Raw genomic sequence first — 17211 nt, forward strand, 5'->3', positions numbered from 1 at the left:
CACGCAACTTTCATCTTTCACATAATAACATCCGCTCGTCGCTTATAAGTAGATCCACGTGTGTGGTCCCTATTGGTACGGACAGCCTGATTCGGAATAGACGCCTCACCGGCTAACCTGGCGCACGGTGAGCTCGTACCTTGTGTAAGAGCGGGATCAACTGCCGACCATCACCCCTTCTCTCTTTCCAGCACTGGAAACTCCTCGATCGCGCGCATACTACGTTTCATCGCTCGACGGGACTGGCAGGCTCTCGGTGCTAGCGAAATTTCTGTGAAAGGTCATTAAGCTTCATAATTAGGAACTGCTATAGTACCCAGGTCTACGGAAGCCTCTCGTGGTGCAACTCCCGAGGCTAAAACTAGCCCGGCCCTTTCCTCAGGCCCTATTGCGCCTGGAGTATCCGTACGTGCTAGCTGGTTACTTTTCGAGTGGCTTTGGCCTTGCCTTTTCCAGAGTCTCAAAGTTACCAAGGCAGACCCGGATCTGTATGAATTGAAGAGCCCAAGGAAGCCATGCCACCAAGTAGCTCGGTAGTTTCCAAATATTGTACCAAGCGAGGTTTGCCTGCCTGTTTTCGAAGCTCGGCTGGAGGTTGGAGCCAGGATCTTCCTCCCCGATAATCTGCCGTAGCTCGTCAGGAAGCAAAAATATTACCGACGGATGACTATGGATACATATACCCCTGTATAGGACCATCTCAGGTGCGAGCAATGGGGCATTAACTAAGTAAAAGGTTGCTCTGATATAGCGCGGGGCAACGTCCGAGTACCTTCCGTCTACGTACACATGAGAAAGGACCTGACTATTTCAGATTAGTGCTTTAGTGCTTCATAGCGTTCTACGAGGGTTCATAAGTATGCCAGAAGTGCCGTGGCCAATTCGCCTGCTTCCTCCTCTGCAGCATAATCTCTCATTGAAAATAAACGACGATGAAGATTTCTGTGCTTTCCTTCGTCGCAGCCGGCGCGGCTTCGGTCATGGCCGGGTCCGCCTCGGTCTGCCCCAGCGATAACACCCACGCCACGGGCGCGGCTCTCCAAAAGATTATCGAGTACAAGAAGGGGGACCACCAGCTCATGGCTGGCTACTTCCGATCCTGGCGAGACAGTGCGGGCTCCACGGAGAACAAAGTGTCCATGCTCGATTTACCCGACTGCCTGGACATTGCCTTTGTTTTCCCGGACGGCAGCGAGCCCGATGCTTTTTGGGCCGCTGTTAGAGACACCTACGCACCTGCTCTTCATGCGCGCGGCACTAAGCTTGTCAGGAGTGTGGGCATCTCCAGACTGATTGACCCGAAATGGGACAATACGCCCGCCGGATGGCAAGGTCTTGCCGATGAGCTCCTGAAGCTGGCCGATGACTATGGATTGGACGGACTGGACATCGACGTTGAGCAGAACCTCAACGCCAACCAGCTCAAGCAAGCTACTGGCGTTTTCAACGCCCTTTCCAAGAAACTCGGCCCCAAGTCCGGCACTGACAGGCTGCTCATCTTTGACACCAACAAGGAGGGCACTGATGCCCTCTGGCGCAACGTCTACCCTACAGTGAGCTATGTCTTGATCCAGTCTTACGGTCGCCGCATTGATGGACTGCAATCTACCTACAATAGTTTCAGCCGCTATATATCAAGCAAGCAGTACCTCATTGGCTTCAGCTTTTATGAGGAGAACGGCGCCAACTGGGGAGACACGACCAATCCCATCACGTCCAGCCGTGCCTGGAACTATGCGAAGTGGCAGCCATCTGGTGCCACGAAAGGCGGCATCTTCTCATACGCCATTGACCGTGATGGAGTTGCCATTGGTGATGACAGGATACAACCAACCGACTTCACCTGGACGCGGAAGTTGATTTCGGCCATGAACCCATAATTGAGACACACTCGCAAAGCTCACAACTTTACTTTCTTCGAGCAGTCTTACACAAAACGATTTCAGCGTATAATAGTAAATATATTTCTCGCCAATATTTTCATATTGCTACATTTCTTATTGCCGTCGTCCGGTCATAGCTAGGCAGACCACAGTTTGAGTATCCAATCTCTTCATTTGCCATTATATTACCTTGTAACCCTTGATGTATCGCTAGACCAATACAGTGCTAAATAGGTAAAGCCACCTGGGAACCCTGGTTTCAAGGCTGGATCTATAAGTATTCTGAGGTTGCTACGCGGCTGGAACCAATCTCGCCAGCACACCCCAGCTCGTAAACGATCTTTGTGCTCAATTCTTAGAATGCGCCGTGCCATAGGGGCTGACATGCTCTGATCAGAGTTCACGCTAGATTCAGGCTTCATGAAAATATGGCTTGGAAGTTCCGGCGCTTGTGGCTTAGTTCACGAAGGCTAATTCCGCATGCCGAAGCACGCTGTATTAGTGATTCTGTGGACATGTCTGGTGCATGGGCTCCATAATAGGGCCTGCCACACTCATACAATTACACCTGAACCCCTCTCTTTATCGCTCTAGATGAGATAATACGTTACTTTAAATGCTTGAAACAACTGTATAAAAACTCTTAAAAGCCCAGCTAAGCTTATTGATGTCACTATTTTGCTATACTGGACGAAATTGAAGCCTATGACTACACTTCCCGGCGATGGTGCCGTAGTTGTCACTGATCAAGGACCACCAAGTTTTGCCAACCCAACTACGAATACTAGTTGCAACATGCTCGCAATAGTGCTGAGAGACCGTATCATAATTAGACGAAAGCTTGTAATCTATTCTTCAAGTTCTTGAGACGAGAGCCTAGTTGAATCCAGAGAAAGCCATCTATGAGATCACATGCCGCCACCGATCAGCCTCCTGCTCCAACTTGGGTACGTTGCGAGGTTGCGTACTAGCCAGTTACACCTACAGTCCTACGACTTCAATGATGAGTAGCTCATGCTGTCGTCCTATATTTGACTGCTTTTTGCGTATGTTGTGTTGACCCACTGAGCCAAGTATTGCGTATCTTTGGGGTTTTGGGGCATTGCGTGGCCGCCGTCGTAATTGAAAACATCTGCATGGGGCCCAATTCCGGACTGGGAGAGTCTCGCGCCCTGGGCCGCCATCGTATCCGTTCGCCCCGTTGCGTGAATGGTGGGTGTCGTTAAGCCGAGAATCGGTCGGTCGTAGCCGGGATTGATCGACGGGGTACTTGCCCCCGAGTCCCAGTCACCTTGCTCTAGAAGCACAGGGAGGCGCACCTCGCCCGCAAAGACCCCGAACCGGTATCCGACACACGGGAGCCCCATGATGCGACGGCGCTCATCACGGAGAAGGAGCCCGAGCCCCACTGCTGCACCTTGGGAGAAACCCAGGATGCCTGCGATATCCGGCGTGGATGACTCCAAGTCGTCGAGCAGCTGAGTAGTTGCTTCGATCGCTTCATAGGTAGAAGCTGTTTTCGAAGAAGGACCGCTCCCTAGCCAAGAGTAAAATGGTGCTTCATCCTCGAATATGGGCAGTATGTTGGGGCCTGCTTCACATTCGTTCGGGGCTTCCACGAAAACGCAGTCGAAGCGGTGCTCAAGAAGGCGAATCAGTGGCATACTCTGGATTTCAAAGATTTCCGCATTGGAACCACGGCCATGAAGGCAAATGATAATCGGCTTCGACATGGTACAAATCTGGAAATGCTGTTGGTGATAAATTCGCAGGCTCGCTCGCTTGCGCGCGATGCTGGATGGTAGAGCTTTTAGGGTATAATTGAAGATCAAATGTATAGAAAAAGAAGAGTGATGAAGACAATAACAGTCATCTACCGTCCAGCCCCAACGCAGCGCCAGAGTTCGTTTACATCATCATATTATTATGGCAAGCGAAAATAAGACTCGCACCACGACCGGCAAAAGCTTGCCGTTAACACGGTTCAAGTTCAGCCTCGGCCGGGAGGATGACGAACAAATTCTTGCAGCACCCATGACGTGATTCGCATCGGTATGAGTATAGATGACCGTCTGTCGCGATGGCATGAAGTTGCCTGCCGGACGACTAAGACTGAGTTACTGAAAAGTTTTTGCCAGATCGCGTTCTTTCCCCATTCAGAATAGATGCGGCGGACACACGGCTGGGAGATGCGGCGTCAAAGCTTGCTCGGTGACCACGCAGCGCCCGGAAAGGCTACTGAGCCTCCTCAAAGAAAAATTTACGGAGATCCCTTACGTGGCTTGGCACTGTCTAATATCGGGTGGCGGTGTTCCTTGTCACGAACCGCGAATCAGCGGTGCGGCTGAAGTGCGATCGGGCCAAGGGTTTTACGTGATTGGTGCGCACTCTACGGCGATGCGTTGCTCTTTAGCGATGCCATGAGATTCATTGCCGGTGTGCCGTAGGTCCGGACTTCGCATCAGCGCTAGTCTGAGATGCATTGCACCACGACGGGGACTGTCACGACGTAAGGCGGCATATCCTCAAGCCGTTCTGGCCCGAGGCCTTGCTGGGAATGGTAACATAATGACAATAATGTGCCTAGCCATTGGTTAATGGTGAAGTATTACTACACTTTGCTTCAGCCGCAGAGGGTCTGTATATATGGTTGGCCATGTTTTTACCTAATGATCATAGGAATTCGTGCTGAACCGTGACGCGATTGCTCTATTCGGATGCCATGCGAGGAACATGTGAACTAGGCAACGTTTCAAATGTGTTCGGTGGGAGAAGGCCGGAGCAACCCAGGCCCCGCGAAAAAAAGAAACAAAGAGTAGAATTAGATTAAAAATCTAGCTGCGCTTAATATAAAGTCTCTGGGGGAAAGGTCTCGGCGGGGCAGATAGCAACGGCCACAAAGATATCAGCGCCTCTTCTGTGTATGCTTGAGTCTGATAAGTGACTTCACCATAAGCAAGCTGCTAATTCAGCATTGTATCTTCTTTTACAATAAGGACACACAAATCAAGATGAACGGGATCAAGGAAACAATTACGACACAGGACCCAAGCGTCATCGTCGGTGCTGCATGCCGTGTCCCTGGTGCTACAAACCTTCATGAGCTTTGGGACTTGCTAGACTCAAAACGAGATGTTCAAACGAAGATGCCATCCGATAGGTACAATGCTGACGCATTCTATCATCCGGAAGGGGCAAATAAAAGTACTGTAAGTTTGTCTACATGTGGTTCGTCCGAAACTCATCCAATGATGCTGATGCCGCGATAATGAAAGAGCAACGCTATGTTGGGCTATTACCTTGATCAGGGGCTGGACCAATTTGATGCCGCCTTCTTTAATATATCGGGAAAAGAGGCTGAGGCTATGGACCCCCAGCAAAGACTACTGCTTGAAGTGGTATATGAAGCCCTTGAAAACGGTGAGTAGTGGTACACGCCACATTTCAGGCCTTGGAACTTGGAAACTGATTACGGATCGTGCTTAGCCGGTTTGACTCTGAAGGAGATACGAGGTACAAAAACCTCAGTTTTTGCAGGGTCGTTCACATACGATTATCAGTCCATGACGAATCGCGACCTGGCGCATTACCCAAAGTACACAGTGACTGGAACAGATGCAAATGCCATCCTAGCCAATCGCATTTCTTACGTCTTTGACTTGCATGGACCCAGTGTTCAGGTTGACACTGCATGCTCTTCCTCCTTGACTGCCTTTCATCTCGGAGTGCAGAGTCTACAAACTGGCGAGTCTGACATGGCCATCATTTGCGGAACGGCGCTTCACTTTGACCCCACAATCTTCATCACAATGGCCGAATTTGGTATGCTATCAACGGATGGTAGGTGCCGCCACTTTGATGCCAGCGGCTCAGGCTATGTTCGGGGCGACGGTATCTGCGCCGTTGTTCTGAAACGGCAGCGCGCTGCGGAACTGAATGGCGACCGCATCAGAGCCGTCATTAGAGGCACGGGGACAAACCATGACGGTGTAAAGGAAGGAATGACACTACCTAACAACAAAGCTCAGGCTAGCCTGGTCCGCGACATTTATGCCAGCGCGGGTCTTGACCCGCGAGATACGGGCTATTTTGAGGCTCACGGCACTGGCACACAAGCTGGCGATCCCCGCGAGGCACTTTCTATCGGCGAAGTATTCGCCGCCGGAAGAGACGATCCACTCTACGTCGGCTCTATCAAAACAAATATCGGTCATTTGGAAGGCGCGTCTGGTCTGGCCGGCATAATGAAGGCTATGCTGAGCGTGGAACGTGGCAAGATTTTGCCCAATATGCATTTCAACACACCGAACCCAAAGATTGACTTTGATGCATGCAAGATTCGGGTACCGACGGAAACAATTGAGTGGAATCCGGAGAATGGGATCCGTCGTGCTAGCATCAATTCATTCGGCTTCGGCGGCGCCAACTCTCACGTTGTGTTAGAGAATTATGCAGGGACCCAAACATCGATCTCAGAGGAAAGACGTGCCTACTCTGTGTCGAGGAGACCATTTATTCTCCCTCTATCTTCCCACTCCGAGAGTGGTGGCAAACTGCTACAGAAGAGAGTGGTGGAATACATCAAGCAACATCCTGATACACTAGTACAAGATCTTGTGCACACATACAGCACGCGGCGAAGTCTGCATCGTTTCCGCTCATTCGCCATCGGCAACGACATCGGAGCTATAAGTGATGCGGCAGCAACACTAAGCCCTCTGGCGAGTTGGAAGCAAGCTGGGGAGTCGCCGAGACTCGGCTTTGTTTTCACGGGACAAGGCGCGCAGTGGTATGCAATGGGCCGGCAACTCATCGAGGAGAGTCCGTTCTTCAGGAGTGTTTTGAAGGAGTGTGAAGACGTTCTGAAGACACTGCCCGATGCCCCAAGCTGGTCAATTCTAGACGAGATGAGCAAGTCCGAGGGCGAGTCGCGGCTGTCTCAGAGCGAGTTCTCTCAGCCACTCTGTACGGCCTTGCAGATTGCCCTGGTTGACACGCTGAAGAGCTGGGGTGTCGAGCCGGCGGCAGCTATTGGTCACTCTTCGGGCGAGATTGCTGCCGCATATTCTGCTGGCATATTAAGCAGACGTGACACAATCATCTGTGCTTACTACCGCGGCCTGTACATGTCAAAAGGTCGTCATGGCACCGCAGGTTCCATGATGGCTGTGGGACTTACCGAGGCCGAGGCGACTATCGAACTGGCTCCATTCACAGGACGAGCGGGCATAGCAGCAGTCAACAGCCCCTCCAGCATCACACTCAGTGGTGACAAGGACGCCATTCTAGAGATCAAAGAAAAACTAGACGAAAGAAAAGTCTTTGCCAGGCTACTTCAAGTTGAGCAAGCCTTCCACTCACACCATATGCTGCCACTAGCGCCTGGGTTCCAACAAGCCCTGGCGGCCACACCTGGGTTCTCACCCCGGCCTGCTAGCATCCCCATGTTCTCTAGTGTCACGGCGCGCGATTCCAGCTCGAGGACGATGGACGGAGTGTACTGGTCTGACAACATGACTGGCCGAGTCCGGTTTTCTGATGCCGTGACAGGCATGGTGCTCGGAGAGGACGACCAGCTTGCTGTGGACGTGTTGGTCGAGATCGGCCCGCACCCTGCACTGAAGGGACCAACAAAGCAAACCATCAAGTCCCTCGGAATCGATGTCGATATACCTTACTTCGGTTCGCTCGACAGGAAAGTCCCTGCGTATGAGAGTCTGTTGGGCTGTGCCGGCCAATTGTTTTCACTGGGCTACCCGGTGGACCTGGTAGCGGCCAATGGCGAGAATGTCTTCAATAGTGATGGAAGTATCACTACTAAAGTGCAAGGAAACCTTCTTGAAAACGCCCCGACGTACTCTTGGGATCACAAGTCTTTCTGGTCCGAGACCAGATGGAACAAGGAATACAGGCAGCGGCCCTACCGCCACACAATACTGGGAGCCCCCGTGCCGGGGACACCATCCAACAATCCCCGCTGGCGGAATTACATCCGTCTGTCCGAGCTACCCTGGCTAAGGGATCATACAATTGACGGCAGTGTTTTGTTCCCTGCGGCAGCATATTTCACTCTCGCCATTGAAAGTTTTGTCAGAACGGTGCCTGTAGAGGCCGCCGTGGACATTGTCTTGTCAGATGTACAAATCAAATCCGCGTTGGCAGTTCCAGATACGGAGGCTGGTGTCGAAATTATGACGGACCTACTCTTGGACACTACTACGGATCATAGAACCTCTTCGTACCGATTCACCGTCTACTCCTTTACTGAGAGTGGCGCGACAGTGCAGAACTGCTCTGGCGAAATCGCTGCTGTTCCCACAAAGAGTGGCCAGAGAATGCGGTCGCCGGCGCCAACATTTGAACAACGACAGCTCGAGATGCAAGCCCACACACCCACAGAGAAGTTTTACAGTCGACTTGGCTCTCTTGGACTGCAGTATGGAGATTCGTTCAAACTGGTCAGCGGAGCCTTTGAGAGCGGCGCGGGGGCGTCCGCCGCCTTGCTTGAATTTGACCCCAGCAAGATTCGAACCGGCGACGCTAAGTTGGACAGCTGCGTTCTACACCCTACATTCCTGGATGCCAGCTTTCACACAATTCTGTCTGCGCTTGAATCCAAGTCTGGTCGGTCTCTCACGGATGCTCACGTTGCCACCTCCTGCGGAACACTTCGCGTGCTGTCGCCAATGATAGCTCGATGCAAAGAAGAAAATGCGCAAAAGTACTGGGTGAGTACCGGTACTGATATTGTGAACCAGCGTCTCAGTACGAGTAGTATCCATGTCTGTGATGTGGGATCTACGGAGCCTCTCGTTGAGCTGCATGATGTGCAATTTACTGCCCTTGGCCTAGCCGACGCCCAGAGCCAAGCAGCAGACGCATTCTTCCGGACGGCCTGGAAACCTGCCTTTAGTTTCTTGGGATCAAACGAGACCGAGCCAGAGTTTGCCGGTATTGATGACCTGATAGCTTGCTACGCCCATCAGTATCCTGGTAACACCATTCTCCGCCTGCAGGACAACTCTGATGCTGCCGAACTTTCAGGCCACTATGATCTGCTAGTGCTTGAAAATGAATCCCCGCCCGATATCACTGCTCACAAGACTGCGGAGAGCTTAGTTGTCTCGACAGGCTCTCAGCAGCCGGCGCAAGACTTGGAGCTCCAGTCCAAACACGGAGATCTGAGCATATGGCGAGCGGCTCGCACAGCCACATCACCGTCCCCTCTGACAATCCTTCTTTCATCCTCTCCTTCACAAAAGTCTCTCGGCCTTGTTCAGTCAATTGAGAGTAACTTGAACGGCATCAATGTATCCGTCACGACCCTCAACGAGCTGGATGAAGATACCGCTTCAGGAAATAACGTCCTCTCTCTGGTTGAGCTTGACCAACCAACTTTCAGCCTTGATTCTCGAGAGTCAGAAAGTCTAGCCAAGCTCATCAAATTTCTTTCTTCCGCATCTGCAAACCTCGTTTGGCTGCAGATACGAGATGCCTTGGGACAATCATTCGTGAGCCAGATCTCGAGAGTAGCACGTACTGAGAACCCTGATCTTCAAATGACAGTTCTCAGAGTACCAAGCACATATTCTGTGAAACATGCCATCGACTCAATTCATTATGCTCTTACCACGTCTGGCGACGGTGAGGAGCTCGAGATCCGAGACGGGTGCCTGCTGCTACCTCGCATCAAAGCAGACAGGACACTCACCTCACGTTACGCCCAAAACGCGGTGTTGGAATCATTTTCTAACCAGTGTGTGCGCGTTTCGCCTGGCCTCTTTAGCTCCGACTTTCAAAGTCCTGCTTTTGAAGTCAATAACTCATTCAACGGCTCTCGTATTGCTGACGATGAGGTTGAAGTCGAGGTACAGACTTCGATGCTGCTCTCCCGACCGGACGCAATCACCTCCTGCGTTGGTACCATCACACTGGCGGGGCCTATTTCGGGTCTACAGATCGGGCAACAAGTTCTTTTGTTGGAGAAGAACCAGGTTGCACATGCATCTAGGCTACGCGTCAAGGCACAACTAGCATTTGCTTTAGATGTCAAGTCTATCGCCCGCGCTCTACCAATCACCTCGCATTTGCTGCAGACCGCGTATGCGATACATGAAGTGGCTAGAGTCCAAAAGGGTGATTTCTGCCTCATTAACGATGCTTTTACCCCGGCAGGTCAGATGGCAATTTCTTTGTTGCAGTCGCTCGGCTCCAGGTTTGTTGCAGTTGTTCGAAAGGAGTCCCAACGAGCTCGCCTACTAGAGCAATTCAAACTCCCTGGTGACGCAGTTGTCGTGGATTATGAATCAGTTCGGGAGGCTGTCGGGTATGCACCCCACCGGAATGCATGGCGACTTGTCCTCCAATGCTCCGAAGATGATCAGCTCATCCAGGGTTCAGATCAATCCCCAATCTGCAGTCATATGGTCAGCGTTGGCAGCCAATCCAGCGAACATGGCCCTGCTTTGTCGTACAAAATGCTAAGTGGGAATCCATCCAAGGTCCGAGATCTCTTCAATCATAGTTTGAAGACTCTCGATATGTCCGGCCATACTTTCACTAGTGCTGGGGACCTACTCAGGGTACCATATGCTCGAGCGACTGAAGCCATGCAGGCTCTGCGGGCCGATTCCGAACTGCACCAGGTACTGTTGTATGCAGATGATTCTCCCGTCGAACTGCAATGTTGCTCCGACAGCAGCTCCGAACTATTCAACGCCGACAAAACCTACCTGCTTTCGGGTTCATTTGGCGACGCGGGCTGGGTGTTAGCGCAGTGGCTCTTCCGTAAGGGCGCTCGCAAGCTCAGCGCTCTCGTTCATCCTTTATGCGCACCGCTTCCTCCGCAGGCGATTGCTTGGCTGCAGCAGCGCGGTGTCGACATCAAACTTCACGTGGTCAATGAATACCAGAACGGCGATGTCGTAGAATGGCTGGAATCTGTGCATGGCAAGATTGGAGGAGTCATACAGGGTGCAATGCCGGTCAGCCCGCTTCTGTTGAGTGAACTTGAAGCAAAAACACTGCACGAGACCGTGCAGCCGTTTTGCAGTGCCCTTCAAACAGTCCACACGCAGACAATCTCGCATGCGCTCGACTTTTTTCTTTGCATCTCCTCTATTGCACCAGTAGTGGGTGTCTCTTCAGAAGTCCTATATTGCGTTACGAATGGATATCTTGACGACTTCGTCGCGTGGCGTCGACAGCACGGCTTCCCAGCTGCTTCACTCAGTATCGGTCTCGTCGACAACATCGGGCTACTGAGTGAAACTCAATCGATCAGGGACAGCCTCACAAACGTTGGAATAGATCGTGTAAGCGAGGATCAGTTCTTCTTCCAGCTGGAGCAAGGAGTTTTGGCACAATACCCGGATGGTGAAGCGGACGGAACTTGCGATCACCATATCCTCAGTGGCGTCAGCTTTTCATCCCGAGAAGATTTCTGGTCTTCCAAGCCTACGTTCCGAGGACTCTTCGAATCGGCTGCTTCATCCACTGGGTCAACTGGTACCGCCAAAGACCTACGTTCCTTGATGCGGGAGGCCAGAACTGCTGAAGAGAAGCAGAGGGTCCTGGCCGAGGCGTTTGTGGAGAAAATCGCCATCTCACTCTCGATTTCCAACTCCGACATCAACATTGGCTTGCCCTTGGCTTCCTATGGAATGGATTCCCTTGCGGCAGTCGACTTTAGAAAATGGTTCTCGCAGGAGCTTGGCGTCAGTCTTGCTTTATTTGAGATTCTTGGATCGGGTACCATCAGGGTCATCATAGAGAGGGTATGCGAAGTGTTTGCGACGCAGGAAGAAGAGAAGCCGAAAGCAACACAGACAGTCAAGCAAAATGTCAAAGCCAAAGACCTGTCAGCAGAGTTGACCTCGGGGTTGGTTTTGCCTTCATCTCGTCCCAAAAGTATCCCTCTTTCTTCGTTCCAGACACGGCAATGGTTCATGGACACTGTGATGGAGCAGGACGGGGCTCTCACTTGCGGATGGACTCTTTCGATTCAAGGTGAGCCGAATCTGGAAGCTGTCAATACAGCATTCCACGAGGTCGCTCGCCGTAATGAGATTTTCAGAACTCGGTATTTCGAGGGCGATGACATGGTGGAGCAAGAAGTCATCGCGGCCGTGCCCGCCAAGGTTGAGTATGTCGATATCTCAGGTGTCCCAGGTGCAGATGCCAAGGCAGTCCAGGACCTGGTTTACGATCTCATCGGCCAACCGATGGATCTGGAAAAGGGTGAAGTGTATCGATCTCGCCTTGTAAAACTTGGTCATGAGCGTTATGCCTGGATCTTCGCCACTCATCATATCACTGTGGATGGCGCGAGTCGTCAATTGTTCATGGAGCAGATCGTGTCTTGTTATGATGACGCCAGATCCGGTTCAAACTCCGAGAGTTCTGCTCCAAAACTCTCATATATCGACTTTACTCTTTGGCATGAAGGGTATCTGAAGTCGGAACAGGTTCAAGTGGACCTGGCATGGTGGAAGAGTCGTTTGACAGACGCACCCCAAGTCAGCAAACTTTTGCCATTCGCACAACGTGAGATTCGTGGAGAAAAAGCCAGCCATGAAAGAAGAGTGATCCGATCCAGGATCGACATGAACACCCTGAAGAGGATGAAGCGGATATGCAGCAGTGTCAACGTGACCCCATTCCACTTCATTCTAGCGTCGCTCCGAGCTTTAATATTCCGCTACACTGCGGAGGAGGACTTCACATTGCTCGTTATCAATGGCGAGAGGCCCCATCCTGCATTTGAAGGCATCATCGGTTTTTTCGTCAACATCATTCCACTTCTATGGAAGGGGTCCTTTGACGACACATTTGAGTCTCTTCTGGCTCAAGCTAAATCATTGACCATGGAGTCCATGGCTCACTCGCAGGCACCTTTCGACGCCATAGTCGACGCGTTGGACCTGGGACACAATCCTTCACACTTTCCACTGGGACAAATTGCCTTGAACTATCAAATGTACGCCAAGTCTCCAAACTACACCTCTGCCGACTTTGAGATACAAGATGTCCATGTGACCGATGTGCCCACGGCATGTGAGCTCCAGTTTGAAGTTCTCGAAGATCCCAAAACGGGGCTTGGCTTCACTCTTGACTACGACTCCTACCTCTACGGCGCTACCGAGATGGACCGCTTTTTGGAGAATTTCATGACATTCATCGGTAGCGCTGTGCGTGATTTCCGGCAGCCAGTCGAGGAGCTGGAGATGTGTGGCTCGAAAGAGACGCAGTTCCTTCGGGAGGTGTGCTGGTTCGAGGAGGAGAGCTCAGCCGACTGGATGGGCAAGCCTTTGCTCAATCGCTGGTCGGAAATTGTTCGTCAACAACCACTCGCAACGGCCATTAAAACCTCGGATGCCAAATCTATCACATTCTCTGATTTGAACGATAGAGCGACGCAGATTGCGCACCTCCTTCAAGCATCCGGTGCGAAATCTGGTGATAGAGTTGGCGTGCTCTCTGACCCTTCCATTGATGTTATGGCCTCTATGCTGGGCGTGGCACTCCTTCGATGCGTCTATGTTCCTCTAGACCCTAGTGCTGCACAGGGGAGACTGGAATATATGATAGACAACACTTCGGCGCCACTGGTTCTCCACGGGTCAGGGCTCGACTCGTTGGTTGAAAATCTGCGTGGCTCTACTCGCACGAAGTTCATTGCCATGACTGACGCGACACCGAATCACAGTGGCGCCATCGTAAACGAGACTCCTCAGACGGCCGATGATGTTTGCTACATTGTCTTCACTTCTGGGAGCACCGGCAAGCCAAAGGGAGTCATGGTCACATTTGAGAATACTGAAGCCATGCTTTGCGGTCGTCAGCAGATCCACGGTCTGGGGAGCAATGATACCTTTCTGCAGCAGTCCTCCACTTCCTTTGACATCTCTATGGCACAAACATGGGGATCGCTTACTTCTGGAGCCACGATGGCGCTCGCTACCAAAGAGGCCAGACAGGATGTCGATGACTTGGCCAGCTTTATCCGCGACGCCGGCGCAACCATGGTGTACATGACGCCCACCCAGCTTGCGATGGTTCTTGAAAATTGTTCCGATATCCTAAAACAGTGCCATAAGTTGAGAGCTGTATCTCTTATTGGAGAGCATTTACCGCCGCGTCTGGTATCGGCAGTATACGATCTTGGTCTACCATCTTTGACGGTCTTCAATGAGTACGGACCATCGGAGAGCACGTCACAGAATACGCTTTACAAGGTGCCATACCCATCAACCGGCCAAGCTAGTGTTGACATTGGTCGACCGATTCCGAACAGCAGCACCTATGTTCTCAATTCCCGAGGCAGGCCGGTTCCCGTAGGCGTCTCCGGCGAGCTATGTGTGGGTGGACCCCAGGTCAGCCTGGGGTATCTTGGCCGCTCAAGCGACGCATTTCTGGATAACCAATTCGCTTCGGGTGTTTTCAAGCAGAAGGGCTGGAACCGACTCTATCGAACAGGCGACATGGCCCGCTTCCGACTCAACGGTAATATTGACTTGCAGGGCCGCATCTCGGGTGATAAGCAGGTCAAATTGCGTGGCCATCGCATTGACCTAGAAGAAATCGAGGCCGAAATTCGGCGAATCGCTGCTGAAGACTCGTCCGTGAGCGCTGTTACGGGAGCCATCTTACTTGCGCGAACTCTCAGCCAATCCGCCCCTGCAGACATGACTGATGACCGCCAATTGGTTGCATTCCTGACGACCAAATCCAAACTCGGGAAGACCGAAAGCCAGGCAATCGCGTCCAAACTCCACGTCCAGTTGGGCAAGACTCTCAACAAGTACATGATCCCGGCCTGCTACCAGCCTATGGCGGCATTCCCAATGACCGTGAGTGGGAAGATTGACCGGGTTACTCTGAACAACATGACGCTAGATCCTGTCTTCCACATTGAGGCGGCCATTCCACAGGGTCCACAGCAAGACGAAGTCAGCGTCACCCATAGTTCCGGGCCACTAGAAACCATTAAGAGTCTCTTTTCAAGCATTCTCAAGTTACCTAGCCAGAAGGTCGTCCAGGATACAGACAACTTCTTCGAGCTTGGCGGACAAAGCGTGCTCGCCCTTCGTCTGCAGAAAGGGCTGAAGAAAGAGTTGGCAGTCAAAGTCAAACTTGTCGACATCTTCCGGAATCCGACACCCGCCGGTCTTGCTAAGCGATTCGGCTTCGAGTCGACTCTAGACTCATCGGTCTCGGTTCCGCCGCAAACCAAGGTAGAACTGAACTGGGACTCAGAAACTGCACTTCCAAATGACAGCCGATACTTCACCAGCTCCGCAGTCGAGGCAGAGAAGCACCAGACGAATGGACATGCCCAACGAAGAATCCTCATTCTAGGAGCCGATGGCTACATTGGATACTACATGCTCAAATTCTTGCTTGCTATCCATCGTGATGCCAAGGTTTATCTATTGGGCCTCGGTGATCGATTCAATCTCGGCGATCTATTCTCTGCATTCACCGAGCACCAAATGTTCGACGATAGCGTCAGTCAGATGGATCTGCTGACCCGAGCCGAGATTGTGCAGGGCACAATGGGCCAGAAAAAGTTTGGGCTTACCGACGACGAGTTTGTCAAGCTCGGTCGCAGTGTTGATGCGATTTATCACACGGGCGGCTTTGTCTCTCTTCTGGCGACGTATGAAGAGCTGCGCCCACGCAACGTACAAAGCGTCTTTGACATGATCGAGCTGGCTTCCCATGGGAGCGGCCCCGTGCCCACCGCGCTACACTACATCTCCACCTGGAGCATCGTTCACGTTCAGACGTGGAGCAGCACTTCTCTCTTGAGTGAGCGTGTGTGGCTGGACGAGCAGAGCGTTGCCCTTTTCCGCCCGCCTGCCACGAACGATCACGGCTACTTCAAGACGAGATGGGTCTCGGAGATGTTGATGGAGGAGGCGGGCAAGCGGGGATTCCCGACGACCATCTACCGGTGCCCAGCCCACACGGCGCCGACTGCTGCCAAGTGCGCGACGCCAGGGGACAATTTCACAATCAACATGTGTGTGCGCATGGCAGAAACTGGTCTTGTGCTGGAGACGCCAAAGCGCCATGACAGTCTGGAGAGTGACATGGGCATGATCCCCATTGATTATCTCGCCGACACCCTAGTCCGATTGGCCGACGTGGAGGAGGTCGTCACGCCTGCTGGAGAGACGCTCCGCCTCCACATCACCAACCCGAATTCCCTTCCTTACTCCAAGGTGCCCGAGCTTGTCGGACGGCTGCACAATGGCGCCGTAAAGGGCAGGATGCTCGATTTGGACGAGTGGTTCGAGGCCATCACCGCCGTGAGCAACGAGAAGATCAATCTGGAGCTCTCCATGTACAAGGAGTACCTGGACAAGGGCCACATCATGTTCACCATTGATGACGCCAAAACGCGCCCGCTTCTCGACAAGATTGCTTCGCAAGCTGGTCGCCTCCAATGCGACGCCGTGGACTTGGCTTACTTGCAAAATTTGCTGAGACAGGAGCAGGGGAGGCAGTAGCAAGCAAAGCACAGGGTTTCTTCTAACTGAACTAGTTGACTAGGTAGTCCATTTACTTTGTTTTTCCTTTTTATGCGGCATATATCACATATAGCACAGACAGTGATGCTCTTTTTGCAGAGTTTATTGAAATTCAGTGTCTAGAAAACCCTTGTCAATCTTTTGATTACCAAGTACCATGCCGTGGCACGCATACCCTCCTTGTCTCCTTGCTAGGTTAGTGACAGGGGTGTGGCCGAAGAAGCCTTTGCTAGGGATGTTCTAAGCATCCTTCGGTTTATGAGATAGATACCGGATATTCGAAGCTACTTCGAGTTTAACTTTATACCTAATTTAGATTTAGCATGTACATTCGGGTAACTTGTATGATTTCTCCTCCTCGTCCTTTAGCATTTTGCAGCCGAGTTGTCAACACCGTAAGTAGGTGGAGTTGTTGATCCCCCGCGTAAATCAACAAATGGCCCCCATCAGCGGAACCGAGCCTGACTACCCGAGTTCCACTTCTGGTGCCGTTACTTCCGTAGGCTGCACACAGTTCTGGCCCTGCCTTCTATCACTACTGCTGTGTATATGACTGGAGCAACTCTGGGTCGACCAAGAAATCGCGAGCGAGCGCTGCGCCGGAGCGGAATAGTGTTGTTGATCCTGACGCTAAGAACCAACCGCTGCCAGCCAAACTGCGAAGCAAATGCTGGTTGGTCTCTGTTCATCTCATGACTATTTGATTAGTCGGTTCGACCATGGTCAAGCTGTGACGTCTTCAGGCTCCACCGCATCCTTCTTGTCAGCTCCCTAGTGCGGCACCTCATGCA

At 52.0% G+C, this 17211-nt stretch overlaps 3 protein-coding genes across 3 annotated transcripts; 2 read left to right on the forward strand and 1 right to left on the reverse strand.

Moving 5' to 3' along the window:
- Nucleotides 1-932: 932 nt before the first annotated feature.
- V2A60_005966 (uncharacterized protein) lies at nucleotides 933-1880 on the forward strand (the record flags this gene model as incomplete). The annotated part of the gene is made up of 1 exon (XM_083257264.1): nucleotides 933-1880. One exon carries the CDS (start codon nucleotides 933-935, stop codon nucleotides 1878-1880), a length of 948 nt encoding a protein of 315 aa, XP_083113390.1.
- Nucleotides 1881-2908: 1028 nt separating this feature from the next.
- Nucleotides 2909-3616, reverse strand: V2A60_005967 (uncharacterized protein; the record flags this gene model as incomplete). The annotated part of the gene is made up of 1 exon (XM_083257265.1): nucleotides 2909-3616. One exon carries the CDS (start codon nucleotides 3614-3616, stop codon nucleotides 2909-2911), a length of 708 nt encoding a protein of 235 aa, XP_083113391.1.
- Nucleotides 3617-4894: 1278 nt separating this feature from the next.
- V2A60_005968 (uncharacterized protein) lies at nucleotides 4895-16399 on the forward strand (the record flags this gene model as incomplete). Its single annotated transcript, XM_083257266.1, has 4 exons — nucleotides 4895-5092; nucleotides 5159-5303; nucleotides 5370-8611; nucleotides 8642-16399. 4 exons carry the CDS (start codon nucleotides 4895-4897, stop codon nucleotides 16397-16399), a joined length of 11343 nt encoding a protein of 3780 aa, XP_083113392.1.
- Between the last annotated feature and the right edge of the window lie 812 nt (nucleotides 16400-17211).

This window comes from Cordyceps javanica, chromosome 4 (genome assembly GCF_051103115.1).
Source record: "Cordyceps javanica chromosome 4, complete sequence".
In the NCBI taxonomy this organism is placed as follows: Eukaryota; Fungi; Ascomycota; class Sordariomycetes; order Hypocreales; family Cordycipitaceae; genus Cordyceps; species Cordyceps javanica.